At 41.1% G+C, this 26,645-nt stretch overlaps 4 protein-coding genes across 6 annotated transcripts; 1 reads left to right on the forward strand and 3 right to left on the reverse strand.

The window, feature by feature from the left end:
- Positions 1-329: 329 nt before the first annotated feature.
- Positions 330-5,466, reverse strand: snrnp48 (small nuclear ribonucleoprotein 48 (U11/U12)). Its single transcript, XM_088998896.1, is given in 10 exon segments — positions 330-451; positions 535-651; positions 731-774; positions 777-851; positions 923-1,044; positions 1,482-1,664; positions 4,230-4,310; positions 4,382-4,442; positions 4,515-4,628; positions 5,221-5,466. Coding segments are annotated over 10 exon segments (1,026 nt in total). The 5' UTR covers positions 5,365-5,466; the 3' UTR covers positions 330-366.
- Positions 5,467-5,727: 261 nt separating this feature from the next.
- Positions 5,728-11,714, forward strand: sri (sorcin). 2 transcript variants are annotated; one of them, XM_088999743.1, is made up of 8 exons: positions 5,728-5,898; positions 7,055-7,096; positions 7,176-7,245; positions 8,007-8,050; positions 8,135-8,282; positions 9,505-9,618; positions 9,685-9,743; positions 9,901-11,714. In XM_088999743.1, exons 1-8 carry the CDS (start codon positions 5,860-5,862, stop codon positions 9,925-9,927), a joined length of 543 nt encoding a protein of 180 aa, XP_088855869.1. In that variant the 5' UTR covers positions 5,728-5,859; the 3' UTR covers positions 9,928-11,714. The 2 variants fall into 2 exon arrangements, with proteins under 2 accessions (XP_088855869.1, XP_088855868.1); XM_088999742.1 differs by having other exon boundaries at positions 5,732-5,898; positions 7,052-7,096.
- Positions 9,950-20,415, reverse strand: LOC148896344 (uncharacterized). Its single transcript, XM_088999738.1, is given in 12 exon segments — positions 9,950-11,206; positions 11,915-11,982; positions 12,259-12,372; positions 13,011-13,161; positions 13,295-13,338; positions 13,421-13,484; positions 13,970-13,987; positions 15,466-15,819; positions 16,045-16,410; positions 17,854-18,231; positions 19,959-20,211; positions 20,213-20,415. Coding segments are annotated over 12 exon segments (1,959 nt in total). The 5' UTR covers positions 20,338-20,415; the 3' UTR covers positions 9,950-11,182.
- A 150-nt stretch (positions 20,416-20,565) lies between these two features.
- mettl25b (methyltransferase like 25B) lies at positions 20,566-26,476 on the reverse strand. 2 transcript variants are annotated; one of them, XM_088999740.1, is made up of 8 exons: positions 26,117-26,476; positions 25,904-26,025; positions 25,300-25,447; positions 25,112-25,174; positions 24,888-25,028; positions 22,926-23,575; positions 21,143-21,327; positions 20,566-21,073 (listed from the first exon to the last, which is right to left on the reverse strand). In XM_088999740.1, the coding sequence occupies exons 1-8, from the start codon at positions 26,225-26,227 to the stop codon at positions 20,988-20,990; spliced, it is 1,506 nt and encodes a 501-aa protein (XP_088855866.1). In that variant the 5' UTR covers positions 26,228-26,476; the 3' UTR covers positions 20,566-20,987. The 2 variants fall into 2 exon arrangements, with proteins under 2 accessions (XP_088855866.1, XP_088855865.1); XM_088999739.1 differs by having other exon boundaries at positions 25,300-25,516; positions 26,117-26,474.
- Between the last annotated feature and the right edge of the window lie 169 nt (positions 26,477-26,645).

A 26,645-nucleotide genomic window follows, 5' to 3' on the forward strand; every position in this document is an offset into this window, starting at 1 on the left:
GGGGAATGGAGCCATGGCTGCTCACAGTCGTTGCCAGACTTGTTGTGGCTCTATATTATTTAATATATAATTCGCACCTGTGTTAAGGCACTGGGTCATCTTTTAAAGAAAATCAAGGCTTTTGGGTGCGCCTTTTACACCAGAAAATCCAATAGTTCGTGGTCATTCCAGCACGAATAAATCACATTTTCAAGCTCATCTTTACAAAAAGAGCACAGAGGGGATCAATAGGAACAAAATATGGAACTCACCCAAATGACAATGGCATTGGCAGACGTAAGTATAAAGTATAAATTTCAAATGGTTAAAGTTGAAAAAAAGGTGCCATATTCATGTTGCACAATTTTATTAACACGAGTTATCTGGTCAGGAACTGTCACTCCTTCCTCGCTCATCTTTCCTTTTCTTCTTCTTCTTCTTGTCATGGCGTTTGTCTGGTGAGCGGGAATCCCTGCGCAGGTTCAGACGGTAACGATTCATCAAAGCCGAGTGGGAATGGTCACGTGATGGTAAATCGCAGGAAAACAACGTCACCTTTTCCTTTTCTTCTTCTTGCTTTCTCTCTCGCGACTCCTCTCACGGCTACGGTTCCGTCTGGTACGCGACGGGCGCGACTCCGAGGACAAGGATCGCCGTTCATCTAGCCGACGCCTGCTGGACGCAAGTAACGCGGGCAAAAAAATCAGAACACGGAGCGTTACTTTTAGAGTGAAAAGACGAAAAGTAGAACCTTTGGGAAGTTTTTTCTCTGGATTCATCCTGGTCTTTTTTTCTTTGTCCTCCTCTTCATGGTCATCTTTCCATTGTTTGGCCAGCTCATCCGAGTGGACCTGGATGACTTCTCTGATAACCTGAAAGGCCATGAGATTGTTATAGCCTCATTAAAAACAACTTTCGATTTCATCCCCAGGAACGCTCGTACCTCCGTGTAGGACTTCTTGGTGATGTGGACGTTCTTGGCGCGGTAGGACTGCCGCCGCCTCTTGTAGTCCCGCATCTCCGCCATCAGTTCCAGATGGGTCTTTGGCTCATTCTGTTCTTCGGCTGGAAACAAACATACCGTATTTTCCGGTATATAAGGCGCATCCAAAAGCATTGATTTTCTTCAAAAGATGACCCTGTGCCTTATACGCAGCTGCGCCTTCTATGTGAAGTAATATTGAGCCACAAAAAGGTGTCACAACTAATGCCAGCAACCACCGACTCCATTTCCCCCCCGTAGAAGAAGTAGTGCGTAATCCCAGCCTCTACCGTAGCGCCTTATAATGTGGTATCCCTTATATTTGGGATTTTTTTATATATTCATGTATTTGGAAAACCATTTTTATTCATTGAAGGTGCGCCTTTCCCTCAGGTGCGCTTTGTATATGGGAAAAGTTTGAAAATATACCATTTATTGGGGGGTGCGCCTTATAGTTCAGAAAAACGGTACATGAAATAATAATAATAATAATAAATTTGTATTTGGGCTTCTATCTTACCCTTCTTCAGCTTGGAAACCAGATCCACATAAAGCTCCTCGTTGCCCGAGGCGACGACGGCCTTCTCTTGGTTGAGAACACTGATCACGTGGTCGTACAGCGCCAGCCGGTCGGCCACGGTGAGGTCGCACACGGCTCGCTTATGGTGTTGTGGCACGTCCACGGGCTGGTAGGAATACTGACCTGTTGGGCCACCAGAGATCAATAATAATAATAATACATTTGATTTCTAAGCGCCTTTCAAAACTCTCAAGGTCACTTTACAGTCACAATTACACACCTCTAACAGGCGACTAACCGCAAAGTGGTCGAAAATCCCTGGACATGGTGAAGTGCTGACTTCCCGAGTGAAAATCCTTTTTTTATGGCTATTAAGTTTAAGATGGGTGAATTATGATCAAATGAGCCAGTTGTGTTGAGTGGTGGCTTTGAGTGGGCTCTGTTCATTTGCAGTGTAACTACACTCCACATAAGGTGGATAAAATTGCTGCTAATAGTTTTTTTCTTCTTTCAAGCAGTTGCAAATGGGACCAGAAGAGTCACTAAATTGGTAACATTGAGGAGTATGTATCCCTCATCTGTGGTTAGAAAGGATATGATTTTGATATAAAAATGCACACAAGTGACTCGACCAGGTAATTTGGAATACACAAAGGATAACACACAGGCATAAAAAAGGTTGTAAAATGAATTCGAGCACTGATTCATTCCGAGGTTTTAAGAGCTCTGCTGCCCTAGTGTGGCCAGTTGTGGTACCTTGGTACAGTATTTGGTCATGGTTTGATAGGTCCATTCATTTGAAGACTCACTAGCCGTTAATTTATCAATAAATGAACACATTTCAAAAAATAAAAATATTCCCGGGCGTACCAAACCTTTCCGTAAAAGTTTTTCGGGAATTGAGGTTCGCTTAAAGGACAACCGACGTCTCCGGACAAGTTGTGTCCATAATTTGTAAAATGGCTTCAAATGACTTCTACTGGGCGTATTTTAATAAGATTCCACCGCATATAGCTATATTTTACGTTTTAAGACTCGCGCTGAACATTCAGGAAGTCTTGTTTTTGAGTTGAAAAGGACCGCCTCCTGACCGTAAAAAAGACACATTGTAGCGTCTATCCATCACGTCAATGTATTTTGCTGTACTGTTTTTTGGAAACCCTTGTGTTACATCCAAAAGCCGCCAGCAGAGGGAGTCCAAGCTCCATGGAAGGAATGTATCAGCCTGTGGAAACGGGCTGATTCATTCCTCACAGCTCGGTGGACATTTTCTTGCCTCTTTTTGGGTATGACATTCCCCCCGCCCGTTTGCCTCAAAATGACATGGAATAAATTATTTTATCGATTGCAAACATGTATGCTTTCCTCTTCAGAACTATTTGAATCATATTCATAACTGGATGTGTAACAAGAAAGCATATTATCCGAATTTGAAGCCATTGTTTTTATTCTCCAGCAATGCAAGACGTCTTGGCGTGACGTCACAAACTGGGGGCGGGACTTTCTGAAAATGCCCAATTCGCAGCTCAATTTTTTGCAGATTTTGGACACTTTAAGTCATTTTTATTGGTGTTTTGCATTTGACTAAAAATATCCTACTGCATGTTTTGGGTATTTTAGATGCTATAAAACGTTTTTCTGATGTTAGTTAAAAAACAAAAGAGTGACGTCGGTTGCCCTTTAAAGGACAACCGACGCCTCCGGACAAGTTGTGTCCATAATTTGTAAAATTGCTTCAAATTACTTCTACTGAGCGTATTTTACAAAGATTCCACCGCATATAGCTATATTTTACGTTTTAAAACTCGCGCTGAATATTCAGGAAGTCTTGTTTTTGAGTTGGTGACGATTCCAGACGTGACGTCACGTCTGGAACGCCCCTGACCGAAAGAGCGACACACAATGCATTTTTGGTACTTTGTTTGGTATGAAAACTTCGTGTTGATCCGTGTTGATGGCGAAATTAGAAGGAAAACAAATAAATAACGTGATGGTGAATCGTTGTGTCTTGCACCAAGACAATTATTTGATATTCGCTGACACAAATTCCAAGCAGACAAATCAGCCATTTCCAAGGGAGCACTGGCGCCATCTTCTGCATTTTCTCGGGGTGCTACACATCAGTCTTGATGCCTCAAAATGACCCGGAAGAACTTCTTTAATCGATTGCAAACATGTATGCTTTCCTCTTCAGAACTATTTGAATCATATTCATAACTGAATGTGTAACAAGAAAGCATCTTCTCCGAATCTGATGTCATTGTTTTGATTCTCAAGCAATGCAAGACGTCTTGGCGTGACGCCACGAACTGGGGGGGCGGGACTTTTTGAAAATGCCAATTCGCAGCTCATTTTTTTGCAGATTTAGCACACTAAGTCATTTTCAGTGGTGTTTTGCATTTGACTAAAAATATCATACTGCGTGTTTTGGGTATTTTAGATGCTATAAAACGTTTTTCTGATGTCAGTTAGGAAACAAAAAAACTGGTGTCGGTTGTCCTTTAAAGGTATTTATGATTGGCCACAGATTCCACAAGGTGGTGGAAAAGCAATGCTTTGAGATTAGACAGAGCTCGAGGCTCACTAAATAATATGCCTTCCTTCCCGCACTACAAATTCGTTCCTTGTCACCAAAGCAATACTTATTTACGGAGCGAGCCTTCTAGAAAAGAACCGACCTGCGCGAATTAGTATAATCAGAATGAAATTATGCTTTTAATAACCAATAAGTGCAGTTTTGAACAGTACCTTGCCAGAAGACACCCTCCATCTTCATGAGCGGAGCAGCAGCTCTGGCCTGAAGGATCACCTGATTTTGAAGGCTTTTGTCTGTGGGAAGACAGCGGCTCGTGATATTTACGTCACAATAACATTATCACCAGAAGGAAGTCATCACTCACCCATCGTAAAGCTGCAGATGCTGGTGTTGACGTAAGATGGTGAAGTGTCACACATCTCTGCCTGTAGGACAACAAATTTTATTTTCTCTGCACGCAAACACAAGAGAAAGTCGAACGGGTAAAATGGTGTCACCTGTTCTTCAGCTGAGTAGCCCATTTTTGTAAGATAACATGAAGCTTTGTGTCTCTCCATGCTGCGAACAGGGACTCGATGACCGGGATCGTAGGGACACAGTTCCATTGGCTCCTGGTTTAAAAAAAAAAAAGATAAATCACATGGAGAAAATATCATTGGATAGGACTCCTCTAAGTTGTATTGCTACGAGTGAATTTAGCATGATCTTTTGACTTCAAGACGGCGCCGCGAGAGTGGCTGCCTTTCCAGCAGCTCATGTATTTTGTTTTTCTACTTTCATTCCTTTCATAATTTTGCTGCTGCGAAATATAAATTTCTCCACTGCGAGACTAATAAAGGCAAATCCAATCCAATCCAATGATCGAAGAATCCCTTGACATTGGGATTTTGGCTTGTTTTTTGGCCGCTTTCCCCCTCATACCTTGTCTTTAACGGGGGCGATTGGCGGCCAATACAATTCGGTGGCTGTAGGGAAGAGGTCATAATCCAAGCGATTTAGGAAGATCCAAAGACGAACAAATTCCGACGACGTGTTTACCTATTTTCATTAAATTTACTCTCATCCCGCTTAAAGCCGCATTGTATAGTTTTGTGTTTTTTTGGGGGGTCTCCTAATTTGTTAACTGTCGCTTTCTACGAGGCTTTATAAATCACTAGACGTATCTTTTGTTGTTTAAGGGTGATACTGTTAAGTCTCGTTTACCTTGTGCAATTCGTCGTCCTGCGACCATCCCAATGCGTCGTACATGTCTTGTATTTGTTTCCGGCAATGTTCGGTAAACTCTACTAATTCCTGCAGGCGAACCGTTCGCTCCTGCTGGGTTGTGATTTGCAAAGAATCCGACATTTCAGTGGCTATTGATTCAATGTTTGTTTCATTCCTATTACTACAAACTCCACATTTATGCGAATGGCGTCAGGATTTCTTCGTTGTGCATTTTACAATCATATCGGGTTGTCTAGCACGTCCTCTACAGGAGAGTTGCTGAATTATAGGTCAGGTGGTCAGTCTCTGCCAATCAGAATGCCACATACTGAATTGCTCTCTTTTAACACATGTAGTTTTTTTTAGTCTTTTGAGACACTTATTTTCTTCTGATTAACACTTTTGACCTGCAAAACTGTTATATATTTTATAAGAGTCATTTAAGTGTTTCTCCGTTCATTCAATGAATTGTTTCTGCTGACACGCCCTCAAGGACGAGAGGGACGCTAAATCTGATTGGTGGGCGTTTGTGCGCTGACAAAACCGGAAAATAGTTGAATAGGCGATAAACTGGTCGAATAACCTTCGTACACTTTCGATCGTCCGGATTTGAAATCGTCTTCGATCAGATTCAAAATGGCTTACGCGGGATACGGCGCAGCCCCGGGAGGAGCGGTAAGAAGGGCGAGGATTCCAATAAGCGTCGCCGAGAAAAAACGCCTCGGGCCGGGCTTGTGCGAGTCCTGTGAGACTGGGGGAATAGGGTAGGGGTGTCAGTGGAGCGAGATTTGATTGCTGAAAAAAGTACAAACTGTACTGTTACTGGAAACTGTGCGGGTTACTTTAAGGGTGTGCACGGGATGGGGGTCAGTAGAGCGAGCTTCGATAGCTAAAAAAAAACATGTACAAACTGTCACGTTACAGCAACATGTGCGGTTTGCTCTAACTACTTAATCGATATTTTACTCGCAAGGAATCATCTAAGTGGCAAGAAATGAGGCACGTTAATCTCCACAGAAGTGTACTATTAATGTTTAAACATGTTTTTCTTAGCAGTTTTGCAACCATTTGCACAGGTTTTACCACATAACAAATGGTTAACTATTTCACTGCCAGGTTTATGTCATTGTCACTCGAATTCCGGGACCCACAGAATATTGAGTTTTAAAACTACATACACATTCAGCGTAAGAAACCTGAGACTCTCTTCTTTCATCAGAAAAAAAACAGTTAATTCCTAAATGATATGGTTCTGGGGTTATATGATCTTGAAATTAGGGCAGCTGTCCAAAATACAACGCAATACATACATATTGGTTTGTATAGCCCTTTAAAAACAGCTGAAGCTGGAACAAAGCACGAAATACAAATACAGTAAAGTCTCGTTATATCGATATCGGATATATCGATAGTCCCGGTTATATCGATACTATTTCTATGCACGCACGGAGAAAATTACATGCAAACAGGGTCGGATATATCGATAGTCCCGGTTACATCGATATTTTTTCGGACTCCCTTGAATATCGATATAACGAGACTTTACTGTACAATTAAAATACAATTATAAATAGAATACAATAAATAAAATACAATTATAAATAGAAACAAGAGATAGAGCTACACAGAAAATGTGATTTTAAATTCAATCAATTTTTAAGCATTTTAAGGCCTTTTTTATATTGTAGAAATCTCAAAATATATATTGTAGAAAAAAACCTCAAAATGTTTTATCCTCTATTTTAGTTATGTATTAATTTTTGATTCACCGTAAAAATTACTTCTCATTATTTTTTCCTTTCAAATCAAATGTTTTTCAACTCCGCAGCAGCAGGATCCTCTTTATGGATACTTTGTGGCCGTCGCAGGGCAGGTGAGAGTAAATTCAGATGAAACACAATAGGATTTAAGTCTTGGAGATAACCCCCTCCATTCCTCTGTGGTTTTGATAGGATGGCCAGATCTCCGCAGATGAGCTGCAACGATGTCTCACTCAGTCCGGGATCTCTGGCACTTATCAACGTACGAAATAATACAAATGGTCATCATTTTTGTCTGGTACTGTATTGTAGACATCAGGTTAGCATGTTTGCATTACTGATCTTTGGTTTGGTGTTCTAATATTGTCTTTGACCATTCTCTGTTGAGTTTGCACACTCATGCGCATTCCCCCCAAAACATGTTCGACAGCTTGTTTGTCTACACGTACTGAACATTGAGTGGCAACCACTGCATTGTTAGTCTATCATTCCTCAATTAGCTGCCTGCAATCCGAATGAATGATAATCCCTGTAGAACAGGGGTGACAAAGTTATTTTTTGCCGCGGGCCACATTGGATTGGATTGGATTTGTTTCCTCTCGACGGCCGTTTTGAATTTGGGGAAAACATTAGAATGTTTCATCCCTTCCACACATTACATACAGAATTCACAACAAATTAATGAATAACTAGTTTTTAAATCTGAAGTCAAGAATAATGAGTAATTTACACGCCTAAACATGTCAGGTAATTGAACACATAAAACACCACTGTCTGTAAGGAAAGAATCTGTTGTAAATTAGATTATAATGAATAAACACAAAGAATAATGACATTTATTGTAGTTTACATACGACAATTGGACATTTTGGTTCGGACTTTAGCAAGCATCGTGGAATTTCGCGGGCCGAATAAAATGATGTGGCGGGCCGGATTTGGCCCCCGTGCTTTGACTTTGACACCTGTGCTCTAGAAGAATGAAAGGATCAATTCTTGTCTTTCTTTATGTTTTGTTTAACCCAGCATTCAACATAGACACATGCAGACTGATGATCAACATGCTGGATGTATCCTTGCTGAAGTTAAAGCACTTTTTTCCCAGAGCTTATATATAGGAAATGTGGGATGATTCCTTGACATGCGGTTGTCAGCGCGACATGTCAGGCAGCATGGGCTTCACTGAGTTCAAGGACTTGTGGCAGGCGCTTAATGCCTGGAAGAACATTTTCATGTCCTTTGATCGAGACCGCAGTGGTATGGTGGAGGCTCAGGAGATGCAACAGGCCATTAAATCTCTGGGTACGTGACACATTGATAACAATGGAATCAGATGTGTTTTTGTTTTTGTTATTTTATTTTTTTGCGGCCAGCAGGTGCGTGCGAATAAATGAGATCAATGCTAGCATACCGTATTGTCCGGTGTATAAGGCGCACTCCGAATGAATGGTGTATTTTCAAACTTTTTCCATATACTGGACTGTACTGTATAAGGCACAGGGGACAATAAGGCACACCTTCAATGGATGAAAAATGTTTTCCAAATGTAATACATATAAATGTATAAACATTTTCCTAATACAAGGCAGACCACATTATAAGGCGCTGAAATTAGTTGCAAGACCTGTTGTGGCTCAGTATGACTTGACAAAAAGGTGCACCTGTGTATAAGGTGCAGGATCATCTTTTGAAGAAAATGAAGGCTTTTGGATGTGCCTTATACACCGGAAAATACAGCATTCGAATGTTCTGTCCCAATAAGGTGATACCTCAGCTTCCAAACTTAATTGGTTCCCAGAAAGTGTTTGGAAGGGGAGAACATCATCTTCCAAACATTTATTTCCACATAAGAAACCATTAAAAATGAGAATAATCCGTTCCCAGGTCCCCATAAAACATAATTTTCTACTAAATAAGCCTTAAAACTACACAAAATATACCTTATTTTATGTATAATAAATGTGCTATTGGATTGTAATTAAAGAAATAAACTGTACTGTATAATAGTCATTTTATTTACATTTGTGATGGTCATTGATGTAGTTGCCTCTTGATGATATCCGAGTGAAGTTGCCGTGCTGTCTCTCGATAATACCCTCACTCACACGGTCCCCTGCTAGCTTCAACGTGTTCTCTTGCCTGAGACCGTTGCTTAGACAAGGCAGAAACACCTTTAGCCACACGTAACAATGGTCGAACTTAGCATACTGGTACTGGGACGCTAAGGGGTGTGGAAAAATAGTCTGCCAGCCACCGTGGCGCTGTGTCGTTTGGTTTGTCCGCCGAAAACTAGTTCATCAGCCAAGACTATATGCTCACAAATTTAATGTTCGGGAGCTAAAGCATTTGTAAGATGAGGTATCACTGTACTTGTATGCTGAAATATGTAAAGAAAACAAAGGGAATAAATGAAACAAATATAAGGGAAAAATACTCGATGTTGGGTTTTGTTGTTTCTAATTTCATTTAATCTGTCACATATTCATTATTGTTTGTGTGTGTGGGTGTGTGTGTGTGTGTGTAGGTTACAATCTGAGCCCCAACGCGCTGAACATGATAATGAAGCGCTACAGTGTCAATGGAAGAATCCCCTTTGATGATTTTGTGAGCTGTTGTGTTCGACTCCGAGGGTTGACAGGTGAGAAAGGCCCCCCCGCACCCCTCCCAAAAAATGGGATCTGATACTTGTGTGTGTTTTTTCCAGATCATTTCCAACGCCGTGACACATCGCGAAATGGCACAGCCAACTTCCATTATGACGATGTAAGTGCACCGTTTTGCCGTTTGAACCTGCCTGGGCTGGATTTACATAGCAAACTTCAAATGACATACAGTATCGGAAAACCGACATTGAACATAATATCAAATATGTTTAAATAATTCCCTGCTCGAGGAATGACAGCAACCTTTGTCTGTCCAGTTTATCCAGGTGACCATGAGCATGTGAGGAAGGACTCTCGGAAGGGGGATGCCTTTTCATTTTTTTAATAGTCTGATGTATTTTGTTAAAACAGTGGAACCTTCAAATTCTGTATGTCTGCCAGCAACAAAAATATGGGCCAAAAGTCACCATGAAAGCTGCAATAATAATATATTTCATTTATAAGCACCTTTCAAAACTCTCACGGACACGTTACAGTGGGTTCACTAACAACACCTGCGTACACAAATGAATTTTATCGAGCGGATGCTACGCTTTTTCATAGCCTAATTTTGATCACCGAAAATATGCTGAAGTACAGAGCAGAAAATACATTTAATCAATCGACTATGACATGTATAACTTCATTACATTCCCAGAATGACCAAAAACGGCAATGCCATTTGCTAATAAGCACATGCAATGCAGATTGTCATCATCAGGACAGTACTTCCTGTTTTATCCATCCATTATCTGTACCGGTTATTCATGACTAGGATCACAGGAAGTTCATGAGCCTATCCCGTCCGTCTTTGGGCAGTAGGCAGGGGACATCCTAAACCGGATGCCAGATAATCGCACGGCACACAGAAATGAACAACCATTCACGCTCACACCCACACCATGGGACAATCAAGAGTGTCCAATCACACTGCCACCATGTTTTTTGCAATGTGGGAGGAAACTGCAATACCCGGAGTAATCCCACGCAGGGATGGCGAGAACATGCAAACACCACGCAAGGAAGGCCGGAGCTGGAATTGAACCTGGTTCCTGTGCACTGTGAGGTTGACGCGCTAACATTGGACCAACGGGCTGCCTCCAGGCTTTATTTTCATTTAAAATTAATAAGACAGTATGATTGTGGTTTTTGTCAACATATTTGCAATTCACAGATTTTTCAAACAAATGATTATTCACTGAAAAGATCACTCACTGTCTTCACACTCAGGCAACAGGCATACCTCATGTAAAAGTAGTGCTTTAGTACCATCCCATTGCATCAAATGGCAATCCTCAAACATTTTGATTTTTAATTTTTCTACAATACTGTCCATGATTTCTGATAGGGAATGGGCATCGAATGAAACATGTTTGACAACAGAGGTTCCACTGTGCAATCAATATTTGTGTAACACACCACTATTTTTCACATTAACGCCTGTTTATACTGAGCACCATCAATGTATTTTAATATTGTTTATCAAGATTTACACGCATTTAGCTATTACATTGTAATGTTGAAAAGGTGCTACGAAACTTGTCGGTTCAAAGTTGATCCTCAGACGATAGCAGACTCCATGAACTGGAAGGCATAAAAATAGAAAAACAAATGCTTAAAATGTAGAGTATTAGAAGTAGGGTGATACACGAAAAAGGAATGTTGGTTTATGTTTGATGAATTGGAAAGTTGAGGGAAGCATTGGGTTACAAACACACTGCATTCGGTCCACAATCAAATTTGATCTGTTTGTGCGAACTCAAAATCCGCATATGTAACGATATTGTTTCATGAATAGGTCTCGATCGCACTAAAACACTTCATATTTAGGCTAACTTTAGAAGTAACTATGAGAGCTAATGCTAGTCTTAAAGTTGTAACGTTGTCGCGCTAAAAGCTAACATTGGAAGCTCTTATTTGTAGTAATGTTGGATGCTGACTACGGAGGTTAACATTGGAGTCTTCCGTTATAGGGATTATAACAAGCTAATTTTAGAATCTAATGTCAGAGGCAACATTGGAAGTGAATCTCTGAGACTGTTATTGATTGTAATTTTGAAGTGTTAGATTCTATTTTTGGAAATGTACATAACATAGGAAGTCAATTTTGGATTGTGGTGGAAGCTTTCATTCAAAGCTAACATTTGAGCTAATTTTGCTCTCCCCGCGTGCTAACGTCAGCATTAACATTGGAAGCTAACGACAAAAGTGGACATATCAAGTGAAGACGATCTTAGGAGAAGGTCTTTGGCTTTGTGTACCGAATGAGGTGTCTTGTGAATGTAAACACACCTGCTTGAAAGAGAAGCTGGCCACTTGGCAGTCACATGGCAAACTGAGGAGGTGCGTTTGGAAACGAGCTGTTGGAAGATTAAAATGGATATGTTGGCGTATGTCACCAACATATACATGTAATTTTAAAGGTGTAGTAAAGTTAAGCAATCACTGTGATTCTTTACTAGCGATTTCTTGTGTATGTATGTCTCTGCAATTGCAAAAAAAGACAAATAAAATGTTAATCTGTCTTTTTCCTGTGTTCAAAATTATGTGGCAGCTGCCACCAGCTAACTTTGTGATGTTAACATTGAACTTGTATCAATGTATTTTGAATGAAGTAGAAAAAGTCAGGATGTTACCTTTCAGGATATGCATTCGCGTCAGCAAAGCAATGAAGTTGTCGTAGTCTAGTGACCCTTGGGTGTTGTACTCCAACCACAGCGTATTTAAGATGTCCTTATCCAACTTCAACCCTGCATGAAACGCACAAACAGGGTACTGTACTGTTTAACTTGGTGTCTCACAGGGGTCACTACTCGAGCTTCTTTTGTTTAACTCATTCACTGTCAGATGCAAAAATGTGTCCACTCCACTGCCAGGGTTTTTGTCATTGTCACTTAAATTCCCGGACCCACAGAATATTGAGTTTTAGGACTGACTACATAACCATTCTATACAGCGTTAGAAACCTTAGACTCTCTCATTCCATCAGAAAAAAGGGCCAGCGCTTTATTTGCACCAAAATAAGAAAAAACAAAAAGCGGACACATTTGGGAATGGCGCTCTACGTCATATTTTCAATTCCTGAACAAATTTGTGAATGGCAGGGAATGAGTTAATATATATTTCACTGAAGACAATGGATTTTTTTATTCAGATAAATGCATTGATTTGTGTCTTTTTTAATACAAATATGATGTTGATGTTTTATCTACATTTCAAATCAAGCATTTCCATAATCTCGATTTCTATCAAAATTTTCGAGGAAATCCAGATGAATGAATTTCTAATGTAATGTATGTTTCTATTTACCGAAAGGCAACGTGATGAAAAACAGATTCACAAGTAATGACTCATTTCTTTGTGTATATCTAAAGGGAAAAAGCATTACCTCGCACAGTTAAGGCCTCGTTCATGTTCACTTGAGTGAAAGAAGGTGGCTGACTCCTCTCATAGCAGTCCAGGTAGTCTCGTCTGGCGGCTGCTATATAATGGTCCAGCTGGAAGAACTCCACGGCGTTCAGGTCACCAGATTTGTCTGCCTGAGAGGCTCAGCTCAGGAAAGTCAACATGCACATTTACACACACACTACAGTGTATTTGTGTACAGTAGTAGGATTATTCACATTAACCCTCGCACCCTCACACACCCATACGGACACTGGAGAAGGATACATCTGCGAGTGTCACAAGCAAGCGCGCAGTCCTAATGGTCAGTGCTATGTTTAGGAAGATAAAAACCAACATGAGCGTTCAAAAACAAACAAAAAAACAACGTTAAAGTAGAAAATCTGAACTGACATTTTCCACGAACAGAGTGACCCCCAGCCTGCAGCCTGGCCGCCACGCCCTCAGCATTCAACATCTGTTGTGACATTGATGACAAATATGATCAACATTCCTTAACTGGGGGTGACCCTCAAAATCGCAAATGATGTATTCAATCAAGCTGAGAGATATTTTGGAGCAGAAGTGTCCCATTAATTTATAATAACATAGTTTATTGTTCAGTGGGTGTCCAAATGCCATGGTTTTCATTTTTGTCCTTATACATTTGTCCTAACTCTTCATTCCCTCAATTTTAATTCCTTATATTTTCGCTTTTAACTTTCAGTAATGTCCTATAACTTTTATTAACATTTAATCAGCTATTTGATTATTTATCATTTTATTTCTTAATCTGTGTATTGTTCTTTTAATTGTAAAGTGTCCTTGAGTGTTCAGAAAGGCGCTTGTAAATTAAATGCATTATTATTTATGAACTAAAATTAATTATCTGTGTCCCAAAAATATTTTTGTCATAACTGTGTGTACCAAATGTCTTTCCTGTGTGTGTGTGTGTGTGTTTACCTCTGACCTGTTGTCATCCTGCGAAAGAGAGAGTAGAAAAAGATTAGGAATTATATCATCAATATAAATTGGTGCTCTATTATTTGGAATATTGTGCAATCATCCCACATTAGTTATTACAGTGTAATTTTTCAAATGTATTAACTATACGCGTCATTCGCTGTGGCGACCCCATGAAGGGAAAAGCCGAAAGGAAAAGAAGATTAATTACACTCGTGATGGTGCCAAAAGGGAAAATTCGACAATGGGTGATTAAATAGTTGATAATATTGACAGATATTATACCGTAATTCAACAGAATGTAAGGAATTCTAACAGTTTTAAAAACATCAAAACGTCAGTTTTAATTCAATACACATTAGACCTTGTGTGTCTTGGCCACAAGTGGGCGCTATTATACACATGATTTCCCCCAAAACGATTGGAACGGCAAGATCGATTGATTCATTTTTTTTTGTTGTACACTGAAGACATTTGAGTTTCAGATAATCAAATAATTTTGTTCCAATACTTTTTGATGGGATTGTTACTAAAAAAATGCAAATTTGTTAAAGGTTAATAATTAGAGCAATATCTGACATCCTTGGCGTTTCTCTTTTTGGGTTAGAATAAACTGATGAAGGTTGGGGTACTCTACATTTGGGTACCAGTCCAGTGGCAGACCACAAGGCCTGCAAAGCCTTCTCTGCTGGCCTAAATATATCTGAATCGCGGACTGAAGTTAATATACTATTTTGTCCGTGAATTCTTATTAAAATAATCCAAATTGTCTTTCAGCTTCCTTTCATGACTTTTCCCCGGTTGTGCTGCTTCCAGACATGTGTTTTTGTATTGAAGCATTTAACCAATCACATTACAGCCATCATTTGTTACCAGGGTCAGAAATCTTCTGCATTCTGCGGGCTCTGGAGCATAAAAATCAATGGTGATGATGAAGCTGTTGCTTTAATCAATCAGATTTCGAGTGGCCAACCCAAAAGGGGTACCAACGCCTTCTTGATGGTGCTCGTCAACATCAGAATTTTTGCAAACTCGTCAATACTCAATCATAGTTTGGGAACTATGATTAGCTAGTCACGAGCCAATCATCGTTTGCGAAAACTGCTTTGATCACAAACTGCTCGTGACAAGAGCCTACTGGCCAGAGTTAGCACACTGTATCGGTAGCGAGCTGCATAAGCAAATATATTGTGTTGATTTAATAGCAGTTTTGTCAACCCAAAATGTCTGAAGTAGGAGAAGAAATGCATTTGATTGGAGATTTACTGTTAATGCTATTTTCAAGACGGACTTTTCAAGAAAAAATGGACATCATTAAGAAAGGTCGGTCAGTTATTTCCTGGCTAATGGCACGCTCTAGTGGATTTGTAGTAAATCACATCACACTTTTTTCACTCTGGATTGATCCAGGCGTAGCACTACGGAAGGCTTTGCGACGAAATCCACGGCCCGCCACTGGATACCACAGTATCAAATATAATGATGCATATACATACGCTGATACAGGCTTGTAGCGGGAAGGCGTCACAGTGCAACTCTTTGGGCCAGGTGACTCCATACCGTTGCAATCGTGATTCGCAGCTGTCGCGGGCCTTCTGGCAAAAGCTGCGGCAGGGGCGGCGGACCTGGCCGAAAGCGCACCGCGGGGCGTAAGCAGCGCAAAGAAAAGGACGGATGTCGGCCGAGCAGGTGGCCTGCGCAAAAGAGTGGAAGAAGGACATCTTGACGGCGGCGTCGCGTTGGGTGGCGTGGCCCAGCTGGTTGGGAGTCATGGTCTGGTTGTAGGACAGGCCTTGACACATGCGGATGGTGAGGGGCTCGCAAATCCCGCCACCCTCACCTATGCCAAACTGCAAAGAACGTACAAAATATGTCATTCGTGTCTAAATTTGAGAAGAGTGTGCCACGTGGCCCCAAAATCAAGAAAACTGAAACGCGACGTCACTGCAATTTAGTGCAAGGTGGTTTCCAGACCTTTTCAGCAATTTTCTTCAAACATGTAGAATGTATTTAGAAACAAAATATTTGTTTGGCTGCCTTATAAGAAAGAAAAAGGCAAACTATTTTTTTCTTACGTGCTGGCATGACGCAGTGGTGAACGCATCGCAATTGAGCGAATCGGGCCAAACGTAGCCAAATTCTCTGAGCAGCGGTTCGCAGCTGGAGCGGACCAGTTCGCACAAGGTCCTGCAAGGCAACCGGGCTTTGCCCGACTTGCATTCAGGGGTCAGGACGGAGCACAGGAAGGTCTTGAGGTAGGGCGAGCATCCCATGTTGACCAGAGTGTAGTAAGCGTTGACCTGCACGCTCACGTCCTCTTGCGTCTTGTGGCCCAGGATGTTGGGCATGACGGTTTCCGTGTACGGGAGATTTTTGCACATAGGCTCCCTGATGCTTTCGCAGGTTCCTGATGTCGTTGTCTCGGAATTAGTGTCGGGATCCTGAATAGAGAAATTCATGTACTCATTTTATTGCAAACAGGTTTTCAATGCCTATGTGTATTGTTTTATGCTCTGTTTGTTTCTGTTGTTGCTCAAAGTACTACACACGTATTTGCATACATGTCAACTCATACGTTTTCCCCGTATTTTCTACGCTTTTTTGTATCCTTTCAAATAATGTACGGTGTCCTACAACATTTATATGGGGAAAAAAAATTGTGAACCGATATGACAGACCAATTTGGCTCAAGTCCAGGTCATCTCAACTGCTGCTAGCCAACGACAATGCTGCCGCCGATCGCTACTATTGCCATGGCAAAACCAGCAAAAGTAATCCTCAATCGTATTATTTTTTTTATCGCTGCAAATGGTCGAATTGATTAGAGCATAACGTGTGCATGCGTGGAAAGCTGTTTGCATTTCCGCTTGTGTTAGCGTTTTTATATCATTTCAAATGATGTACGGTGTACCACAACTTTTATACGGGAATTGTAATCATTTATAAGGTATTAGCCAAGGTTGACAAGTATGTATTTGTAGGTTCATAATTAACAGGAAAACCTATGCTACTTTCCGTTAACCCGGTTATGGTGTTTTAAATTAAATATTAGCATGTAGCTAAAAGATTTGTCTTCGATTGGGGAAAAAAAACATGGCGTAGTTGATTCAATGTTTTTGGTGTTTAAAAATGTTCAATTCTCATTTTTTTATGTCAACTGACTGTGACTAATGAGCAGCTCATTCGTCAGTACAGTGATTGGATTGGATTTGCCTTTATTAGTCTCGCAATGGAGAAATTTACATTTCACAGCAGCAAAGTCATTAATAAGTCAATTATTGCATGGATCCGGTCCAGATTTGTCCATGCGGGTGAAATATTTGCAATATAGTGAGCCCATTAAAAAAAAACAAAACTATAATTTCCTGTGTATTTGGCGCACCGGAGTATAAGGCGCACACCCCCCCCAATGAATGGTGTATTTTCAAACTTTTTCCATACATAAGGCGCACCTGACTATAAGGCGCACCTTTTAAATGAATGAAAAAAGTTTTCCAAATATAATGTATAAATGTATAAAAGTTTACAAATATAAGGCACGGCACATTACATAGCACTACAATAGAGGCTGCGATTACGCACTACGTCTTCTCCAGGGGGGGAAATGAAGTCGGTGGCTGCTGACAGTAGTGGCGAGAGACCTGGTGTCGTTCAATATGACTTCACGTATTAGGTGCACCTTCATATAAGGAGCAGGGTCATCTTTTGAATAAAATCAAGACCATTGGGTGTGCCTTATACACCCGAAAATATGGTAGTTATGATAGAAGCTATATAGAGACGCAACATGTGAATACAATAAAGTAGTACAACTTTAAATTTCAACTTGACTATCCAACGTAAAACCAAAATACAAAAGTGGATGAAAAGCCATTTCTCCTTACCTGCTCACAGGAATACAGCGAAAACTTTTCACAATTCAGACTTTCCGGCCAGCTGAAGCCAAACGTGTTCATCTTGGACTCACATCCTGCGCGGGCTTGCTCGCATTGAGTTCTGCATGGAGGCCAAGGATTTCCCGCCCTGCACTCGGGAACGTAGACGGAGCATAGGAAGGGCTTGAGCTGTGGCGAGCATTGGGTCTTGACCAGAGGGAAGAATTGGTGCACCTCCAGGCCCGCTTCATCCTGTGTGGTTTGGCCCAAAGCGTTGGGCATGATCGTTTGGCTGTAACGGAGGTCTTTGCACAAAGGAACCGTGATGGTCTGACATGACCTGGCTGGAGCAGCAGGAGAGGATGATTGTCCTGGTTGTTGTTGAGCCTAAAAGCGTACAAATGTCATTTGGATTGTTGACCACTTTTAAAGTGAAGCAATAGTGCTGTAGGCAAAATTGGAGGGGAAAAATAAATAGCCACAGGCATGAGTGTCACAATACAATACAATATAATACATATTGATTTATATAGCTCTTTAACAACAGCTCAAATCGAGGTCAGACAGATCCTAAATGATTCTGCATTTACAGTAATCCCTTGCGGTTCAATAATCGCGGCCCTTGACGCATCACATATTCTTTTCTAGCCGAAAAAAAAAGATCGCAAATAGCAGCGAAAGTCACTGCAGGACAGTACTATAAAACAACAGCGGGTCACAGAGAGCAGCATACAGCATTCATTCGATTTACTGAATTTATTCATTCATTTTGAGGCATTACTGTGATGGAAATGCACAAAACCGAACATTTGTTCAGTAACCAAAAACATCAGTTTTCATTTGGCAATGAGTCGACAATGTAATTAATGTAAACAAAATTTTCATCACTTTGCTTACTGTACATTAATCGTCTTGACTTTGTTTACATGTATGTGATGCCGCACTGTGAACTCGGGTTTCTCTTTTTTCATTTATTTTAGTGCTGACTCAGGCCGAAGCTGATTCATCCAGAGGCGGCACCACTGGACAGCATTCAACCGACCTGAATGCTTATCCCGCCTCCTGTTCTCACATCGCGTTAGTTCAGGTTACGTACTGTACGTATTCTTGTATTTTCATTTCGTACTTAAATCATTCACTGCCAGATGCGCAAAAATGTGTCCACTCCAGTCCCAGGGCTTTTGTAATTGTCACCCAAATTCCAGGACCCACAGAATATTGGGTTTTAGGACCACATTCAATACAGCGTTAGAAAATTTAGACTCGCTTCTTTCATCATAAAATAGTTATGAGTTAATTCCTAAATTATATGGGTCTGGAGTTATATGAACTTGAAATGAGAGTGGCTGTCCAAAATACAATGCAATACATACATATTGGTTTATGTAGCGCTTTAACAATAAAGCTGACTTTGACTTAACAGCTGAAGCTGGAACAAAGCGCTAACATGGAAAAAAAGCGAAATGCCTTGTGGAAGGGAAAAAAACTGCCAGAGGTCTTACCAGCGCTTTATCGGGACCCCCACAAGAAAAAAGTAAACCGGACTAATTTGGCAATGGTGCTCTACATCATATTTTGAATTCCAAATAAATTCATGAACGGCAGATAATGAGTTAATACGCCCCCCGACAATGGCTTCTAAACGCCCCGTGCCTTCAAAGTCATCCAGCAAACCCAAAAAGAAGAGGAAAATGATGACAGTGAGTGAAAAAGTAAAATGACTTGACAAACTGAGGGAAGGCCGAAGTCATGCCGCTGTTGCACGCCATTACAACGTCAACGAATCTATGGTGCGTTATATCAAGAAAGACAAGTAGTGTACTTGTAAATCTAATATTGTATATACTGTATGTTGATAGTAAATTGTTTACTTTATTGCATTCGAGTTTTGTACTGTACAACAAAAATCTACTGTGCTTCTTTATGCATGTCCTTTGCTGTGTTCCACTAAATTTGGCCTTAGATTTTTTTGTACTCATACACATGTAAATTTGGCAATACATATTGGGTTTGCCAGATCTCAGTTTTTGGTCTTTCGCAGGATGTCCCGGTCCGCATTATCTGCGATAAACGAGGGATTACTGTAATTTCAAATTTTATGAAATAATCCATACCTGCACACAGTTGGATTCAGGCAAAGCATCGCACTGCAGCTTGCTGGGCCATGATAGGCGTTTGGCTTTGAGGCTGGCATCACACTCGCTCTTCACCTTGAGGCACAAGTCCTTGCACGGTTTCACACGGGTGTCGTCCTGTGAGCATTCTGGGAAGGCCACTCGGCACAGGAGAATGGCGGCGTTCGGTGAGCAACCGGACTCCGCGATCTGACTCAATTGCTGTACACTAAAACCCAGCACACCGGCTGGTGCTGTAGCCCACATTTCGGCAGAAAGATGCGATCAGCGGCCTGCAGCTGAGATGATCGTCCTTGGCGCCGAACGTCCTGTGTAAAGACGACAGGAGTACCCATGTCATTAGGAACAAACGTAACATGGTTGTTTTTGTCTAATGGGCAGCTTGAGAAATAAAAAGTCAACTCAAATGTTGTTCAACACCACAACACGGCTACTCTGTTGGACTTCAACCTGCTTGCAACATCTACGTAGTATTGCGCGCACTGATGTTTGTATTGGGGGGTTAAAGGTGGTTTTCACCAATGAATGCAAAACAAATAATAGATTCACGAGCCCAGTTGTTTAATTTTTTTGGTTGCACGACAGCAGCCATGTTTAAGATAAAAACTACATGAATTGTGCCGGTCCCCAGCCCGGATAAATACAGAGGGTTGTATCAGGAAGGGCATCCGACGTAAAAGCTTGGCCAAAACAAACATGCGGATCATACCTCTGAAGATGGAGGACACTGATTCGCTGTGGCGACCCCTTGAAGGGAAAAGCCGAAAGGAAAAGAAGAAGTCTGTCTAGTTTAACGATCAAACCACATTTTTTGGTATTCAGTTTGAGATCAGTCATGAAGCTTTGAAATAAATCACAAAGAGAAGTTTCCAATCTTTGTGATTTATTGACATCCATTGCGACATTAAAAAACAAAAATAAAAAACAAAGCCTAGAGTATGACATTGTTTCAAAACCTCCAAAAACGTGAGGAGAAAGTCCTCATCCTGTGCAATGTGCTGAAAACTTTTATTCCGGAGTCTTCCGAGCCACCAGCACAAAATTCCTCGGTGAAAAATGTGGGTCGAAAAGAGGAACCAACTGACTGTGCAACCCTGTGGAGACAGAACCATTAGTGGGAACTTGATTGTCAACAACAGGAGCGTTTGCCTGCTGCAGCTCACCGTTCTCCTGCAGGTAGATGATGCGGTCCAACAGCACCAGCGTCTCCACCACGGGCGCCAGCAAAAGCGCCAGGCTGAAGAAAACCACCACCCGGCCCTGCTGTGTTAGCATTGCATCCAAGCGCGCCTTGTCCATTGGCAAGGAAGGGGGCAGGCCCACCCGGGCCAGACCTAAGCGGGCATACCTGATGGAAAAAACATGAAGGGATTTCAAGTGTTTTTTTTCTTCACTATCTGAATTATATTTAAGCTCTTTATTTCAGTTAAATCAACATTTATGTTAATTAAAAAGATTGTTCTGTATAATCATCATTTTCCAATTTTTTTAACTACCTGTAATTCACTGCATTCACAATTTTTTTCGGGAATTGAAAATACAGTAAAGTCTCGTTATATCGATATCGGATATATCGATAGTCCCGGTTATATCGATACTATTTCTGTGCACGCACGGAGAAAATTACATGCAAACATGGTCGGATATATCGATAGTCCCGGTTATATCGATATTTTTCGGACTCCCTTGGATATCGATATAACGAGACTTTACTGTATGACGTGGAGCGCCATTCCCGAATTTTTTATTTTTTTTTCTTGTGTATAAAGCGCTGGTCATACCTCTGGCAATGGTTTTCCCTCCCATTACGGGGCAGCATTTGCCTTTTGTACAGCCGCCCCCACTTGGAAATCATATTACTCCAGACCCATATAACTTAGGAATTAACTCTTTTTTTCTAATGAAAGAAGAGAGTCTAAAGAAAGAAGAGATTTATAACGCTGTATTGAATGTGTATGTGGTCCTAAAACTCAATATTCTGTGAGTCCTGGAATTCGAGTGACAATGACAAAAACGTTGGCACTGGAGTGGACACATTTTTGCAAGTCTGGCAGTTAATGAGTTCATGAAATTCAGGGTGGCACGGTGGCCACTGCTCAGCAAGTTCAAGTCACCGTGAAGAGGCGCAGAGTTCAATTCCAGCTCTCGGCCTTCCTGTGTGGAGTTTGCATATAATAATTATTATAATTTATTGTGCACTCGTATGACAGTTCAAAACACGGAAGCTGGTAGAAAATGGCGTCTGCTACACTGCGCAAGACATGGGAGCTGGTCACGTGACGAAGCACGACCGATACAGATTTCGATAATGGTGGTACTGCGTAGAAACCCCTAAGGAAATATCGATTCACCTTCAAACTGCTTTTGTACCGATATAAACATAGCAAAATGGCCGGCGGGAGATGAAAAAGAGCACCGTAGTAACCGGATTATCGTAATAACCATGAATCGTACTAAATGGTACTATTTATACATAAAAAGACGAGAAATGTGCACAGGAAATGAAAATAGTATCGTAATAAGCAGTATTATCAATATAACCGATATCGATATAACGAGACTTTACTGTACATTACAATACATACATATTGATTTATATAGCTCTTTAACAACATCTGAAGCTGGACCAAGGCGCTAACATGGAAAAAAGGGAAATACTGCCCCCTCGCGGAAGGGAAAAAATATTGACAGAGGTCTTACCAGCGCTTCATCGGCACCCCCGCAAGAAAAACCAAAACAACAAATTTGGGAATGGCGCTTCATTTCATATTTTCAATTCCCAAATAAATTTGTGAATGGGAGAGAATGGGTTAAATAAAAAATTATTTGCGTGTGATATTTATTGATGGGATAGGCTCCAGCACACCCATGCCACCCGTGAGGGTAAGTGGTTCAAATCATAGATGCATGGATGTTGGGTGTGTAGCAAATGTTTGGTTGACTCACTCATTGAAGGTCAACAAGTGGGCTTTCTTGATTGTCTGTATTCCCGCCCTGCGCAGATCGGGTCTGCAGTCCGTGATGAAGACCTCCAGTGCAGCACGGTAGCAATGCGTCCTGAGCAGCGCACTTTCTTCACGCAGCCTCACCACATAGTCCTCCATTGCATGACAGGCCGCCTCCCGCGCCTTGTAGGACAGCTGGTGTCCCGGTAGCCCTCGCACGTAATCGCTCATCGGGTAGCCAACATCCCGGACACAGACTTCGGGGTCTAACTTTGACATATTGGGGGGTCTGAGCATGCCTGGAGGGGAGGGCTGTTCTTTGGTGGTGAGCTTCATGTAGCAGCATGATACAGACGTGATGGCACGTATGTGAGGACATTTGACAAAATGGCGGAGGAGGGTGGTGCTGAGGTCGCCGCACGCATGCAGACTAGTGAGGACCATGTCCCCTTGAACATCTCCCTCGAGGACAGCTTCATCTGCGCTGTGTTCAGGGGACCAGGGTCGCTTTTTACAAGGAGCAAGCGAATCCTCGCCATCAGTCGGGTCCTTGCTCAGCTGCTGCATGAAGACCTCCCATGATGCCTTTGGGTCCACCCAACCTACCACATGGCGAGGACACGCCTGTGATGATGATGCCTCAGAGGAGAACTTTAAATTCGAACAAAGAAGGATAGAGCATTTAACTCATTCACTGCCAGACGATGTGAAAACAATGTGTATGCTCCCGTGCCAGGGTTATTGTCATTTTCACTCAAATTGCAGGACACACAGAATATTGAGTTTTAGGGCGACATAAACATTCAATACAGCGTTAGAAACCTTAGACTATCTTCTTTCAACAGAAACAAAGAGTTAATTCCCAAGTTGTAAGGGTATGGAGTTATCTGAGATTGAAATGGGGGTGGGTGTACAAAATACAATACAATAAATACAGTACATATTGATGTAAAGCGCTTTAACAACAGTTGAAGCTGTAACAAAGCGTTAACATGGACAAAAGGCAAACACTGCCCCCTTGTGGAAGGGAAAAACATTGCCAGAGGTCTGACTTGCGCTTTATCGTCATTCCCCCAAGAAAAATCAAAACCCCAACAAATTCAGGAATGGTGCTCCATGTCACATTTTTCAATTACCAAATAAATTTTGGAATGGCAGCGAATGAGTTAATATGGCAGGTTACTTGATGAGAAGTCTAAATCCTAATTAGAAGTAAATTAAATGGTAAGGTTTGACAATTTATTTCATTTTTGGTGATCACTATTTACTCCCGGGTTGAGTGAACGCTGGCGCATGTGGCTGCTGCTGCTCACCCGCAGAAAGAAATATCCTGTGACTGTAAAGTGTCCTTCAGAGTTTTGAAAGGCGGTTATAAATGAAAGGTGCTATTATTATTAGCAGTATTACTCATTCAGATTTTAATTCGATTTGAAAAAAAAATATTCATAGTTAATTTCAATTGAATGAATGTGTTATTTAGGTTGGTCATTAGGGTGCGGCATTATATCTCTGTGTCAGTATAGCACCTTGTCGGCACACCACACACCTTCGATGAAAACATATATATTGTTTGCGCTAAATATTTTATTTTATTATCATTAATTTCAGACAGAATATTTTATACCACACCCCAAATATTTTATTTTATACGAACACAGCATCTTATTATCGTTAATTTCAGACAGAATATTTTATGCCACACCCCAAAAAATTACATGTAGAAAACACCCCAGAAGCAATTTTCTCAAAGCTGGAAAAAATATAGCAGTAGTAATAATACTATAGTACTACTCTAAATATTAAACAATCAGTATAACTTATCAATTAATATAATGACTATTTATGTATGGGGCCAGAATCAGCACAAACATGGCCACCACAACTTAGTTCATAGTGGCCCTATTTGAGCTTTATGGCTTAATGTCGGACCCTGGTCAGCGTGGCATTTTAAATTCTAAATTACCTTTTTTTTCTGCCTCGCTTTGTCCAAGTCACACAGCAGCTGTGCATCAAATTTAGTTGCCATGACAACAAGGGCAGGATCGGCCTCGATGGCCGTCACCGACAAGCCAATCCCGAACGACAGAAAGCGAGTCAGGTGACCCTTTTGCCGGAGAGAGGAAGAATGGTTGATTACAGGAAGAATGGTTGATTACATACAGTATTGATTTTATTATGTCACACTACCTGCCCAGAACCAACATCCACGACTTGTTTGCACTCAGTCTGGTCACACAGTTTTTTCACCAACTGAAATGCAATAAAAGAATATGAATAAAGCACTTTTTATCACAATTAAACTCCTGCTGAAAATCAACACTATAAAGTGTCCTTTACAATGTAAATACAAATAAAAAAACGCAGTTCTCGAGTACCGTGCCTAGCTTGCGGATCTCATGCTGCTTCTTGGGCTTGACGTGCTTGCGGAAGGCATGTGCCAACAGCGAGCTCTGGTTCAGGTTCTCACGAAATTCTTCGGGTTTGGCCTGAGCGTCCGGGCAGGTTTGTGACCGTCGGGAACTTCTGGGAAAGGCAAGGGAGTGAGCGGTAGCTCGGAACGCCAAGAGGGACAGAGGCCACACGCTTGAATACCTGAATGAGACGTGTATCTATTAGTACAGTGATTGTGAGGGATGGAAGGTTACTGGTGATAAAACTACTTAATTCTTTAAACTGTGCATAATGTAACCGTAATGTCCCCAAAAAAATTTGAACTACATTTATGAACAACAACTGTATTTTACTTTTAAGGACAAAAGATCACATTTTCCAACTGTTTTAAAATACTTATTTAGGTTTTTATGCTTAAGTTGGCCTATTTTAATTGGGTGATCCTGTCGAATGAAAAACAGCCACTGCCAACACTCTTAATTATCTCTGAAAACAGGCAATGAACAAATCCCTTAATTCTCTGTTTAGCTATTTTAAATATTCTGCCTTGTGTTCCAAGGATGGATGACATATACAGTATGGGTCTACCTCCTGTGTCCATGGCCCGCATCTAACAGCAGCAGCTCTGCTATCTGATAATAGGACAAATGCTGCAAAACAGACTGCCAGCTGGCAGGCAATTTGTGCCACAAATCTTCAGTGAAGAACTCCTTTGATTAAAAACAACATGAAGCCGGTGAGAAGAGATAAAGGAGAGCTTTGAATAGTGAAATTATATCAGACAAATAATGTATTACTCACAATAATGTATGACTCTGACAAGTATGTATACTGTGAGAGAAATGAAGTGATTCTTTTGGCGAGGTCTTTCTGTTCCTGTGCGGAAAGACAAAGATTTGAACTGACCCACATTTTGTCGCTTCACTCAACATAAATACGAAGCTAGCGAAAGCTAACAACACACACGGGCCATTCTTGGATTAAACGCGAGTTAAAATGTCTAGTGCGTGAACCCAGTCGTCTCGTAAAGTATTCATCAACATTTTTGAATTGTATAGTGTTGTTTATCAAATCGCGGTGACGACATTCACGCGGAGTTGTTTTTAGTGGCGATTTGCCTTGCTGAGTTTACTATTGAACACCGGCGCGTTCAAAGTCCTCCGGGAAATTAAAGAAATACAATTTAAGACACAACACAAAGTGGACCAAGTATATAACTAACATAAGTTATGATTAAAAAAGTACTTCACTCTCATTTATTAACGATTAAACGACATCATTAAGTTTGTCAAATAGTACTTATGTATGAATAAATGTTTAATTTTGTGAA

This window comes from Hippocampus bargibanti, linkage group LG06 (assembly GCF_051943395.1).
Source record: "Hippocampus bargibanti isolate YZ-2025 linkage group LG06, ASM5194339v1, whole genome shotgun sequence".
NCBI lineage: Eukaryota > Metazoa > Chordata > Actinopteri > Syngnathiformes > Syngnathidae > Hippocampus > Hippocampus bargibanti.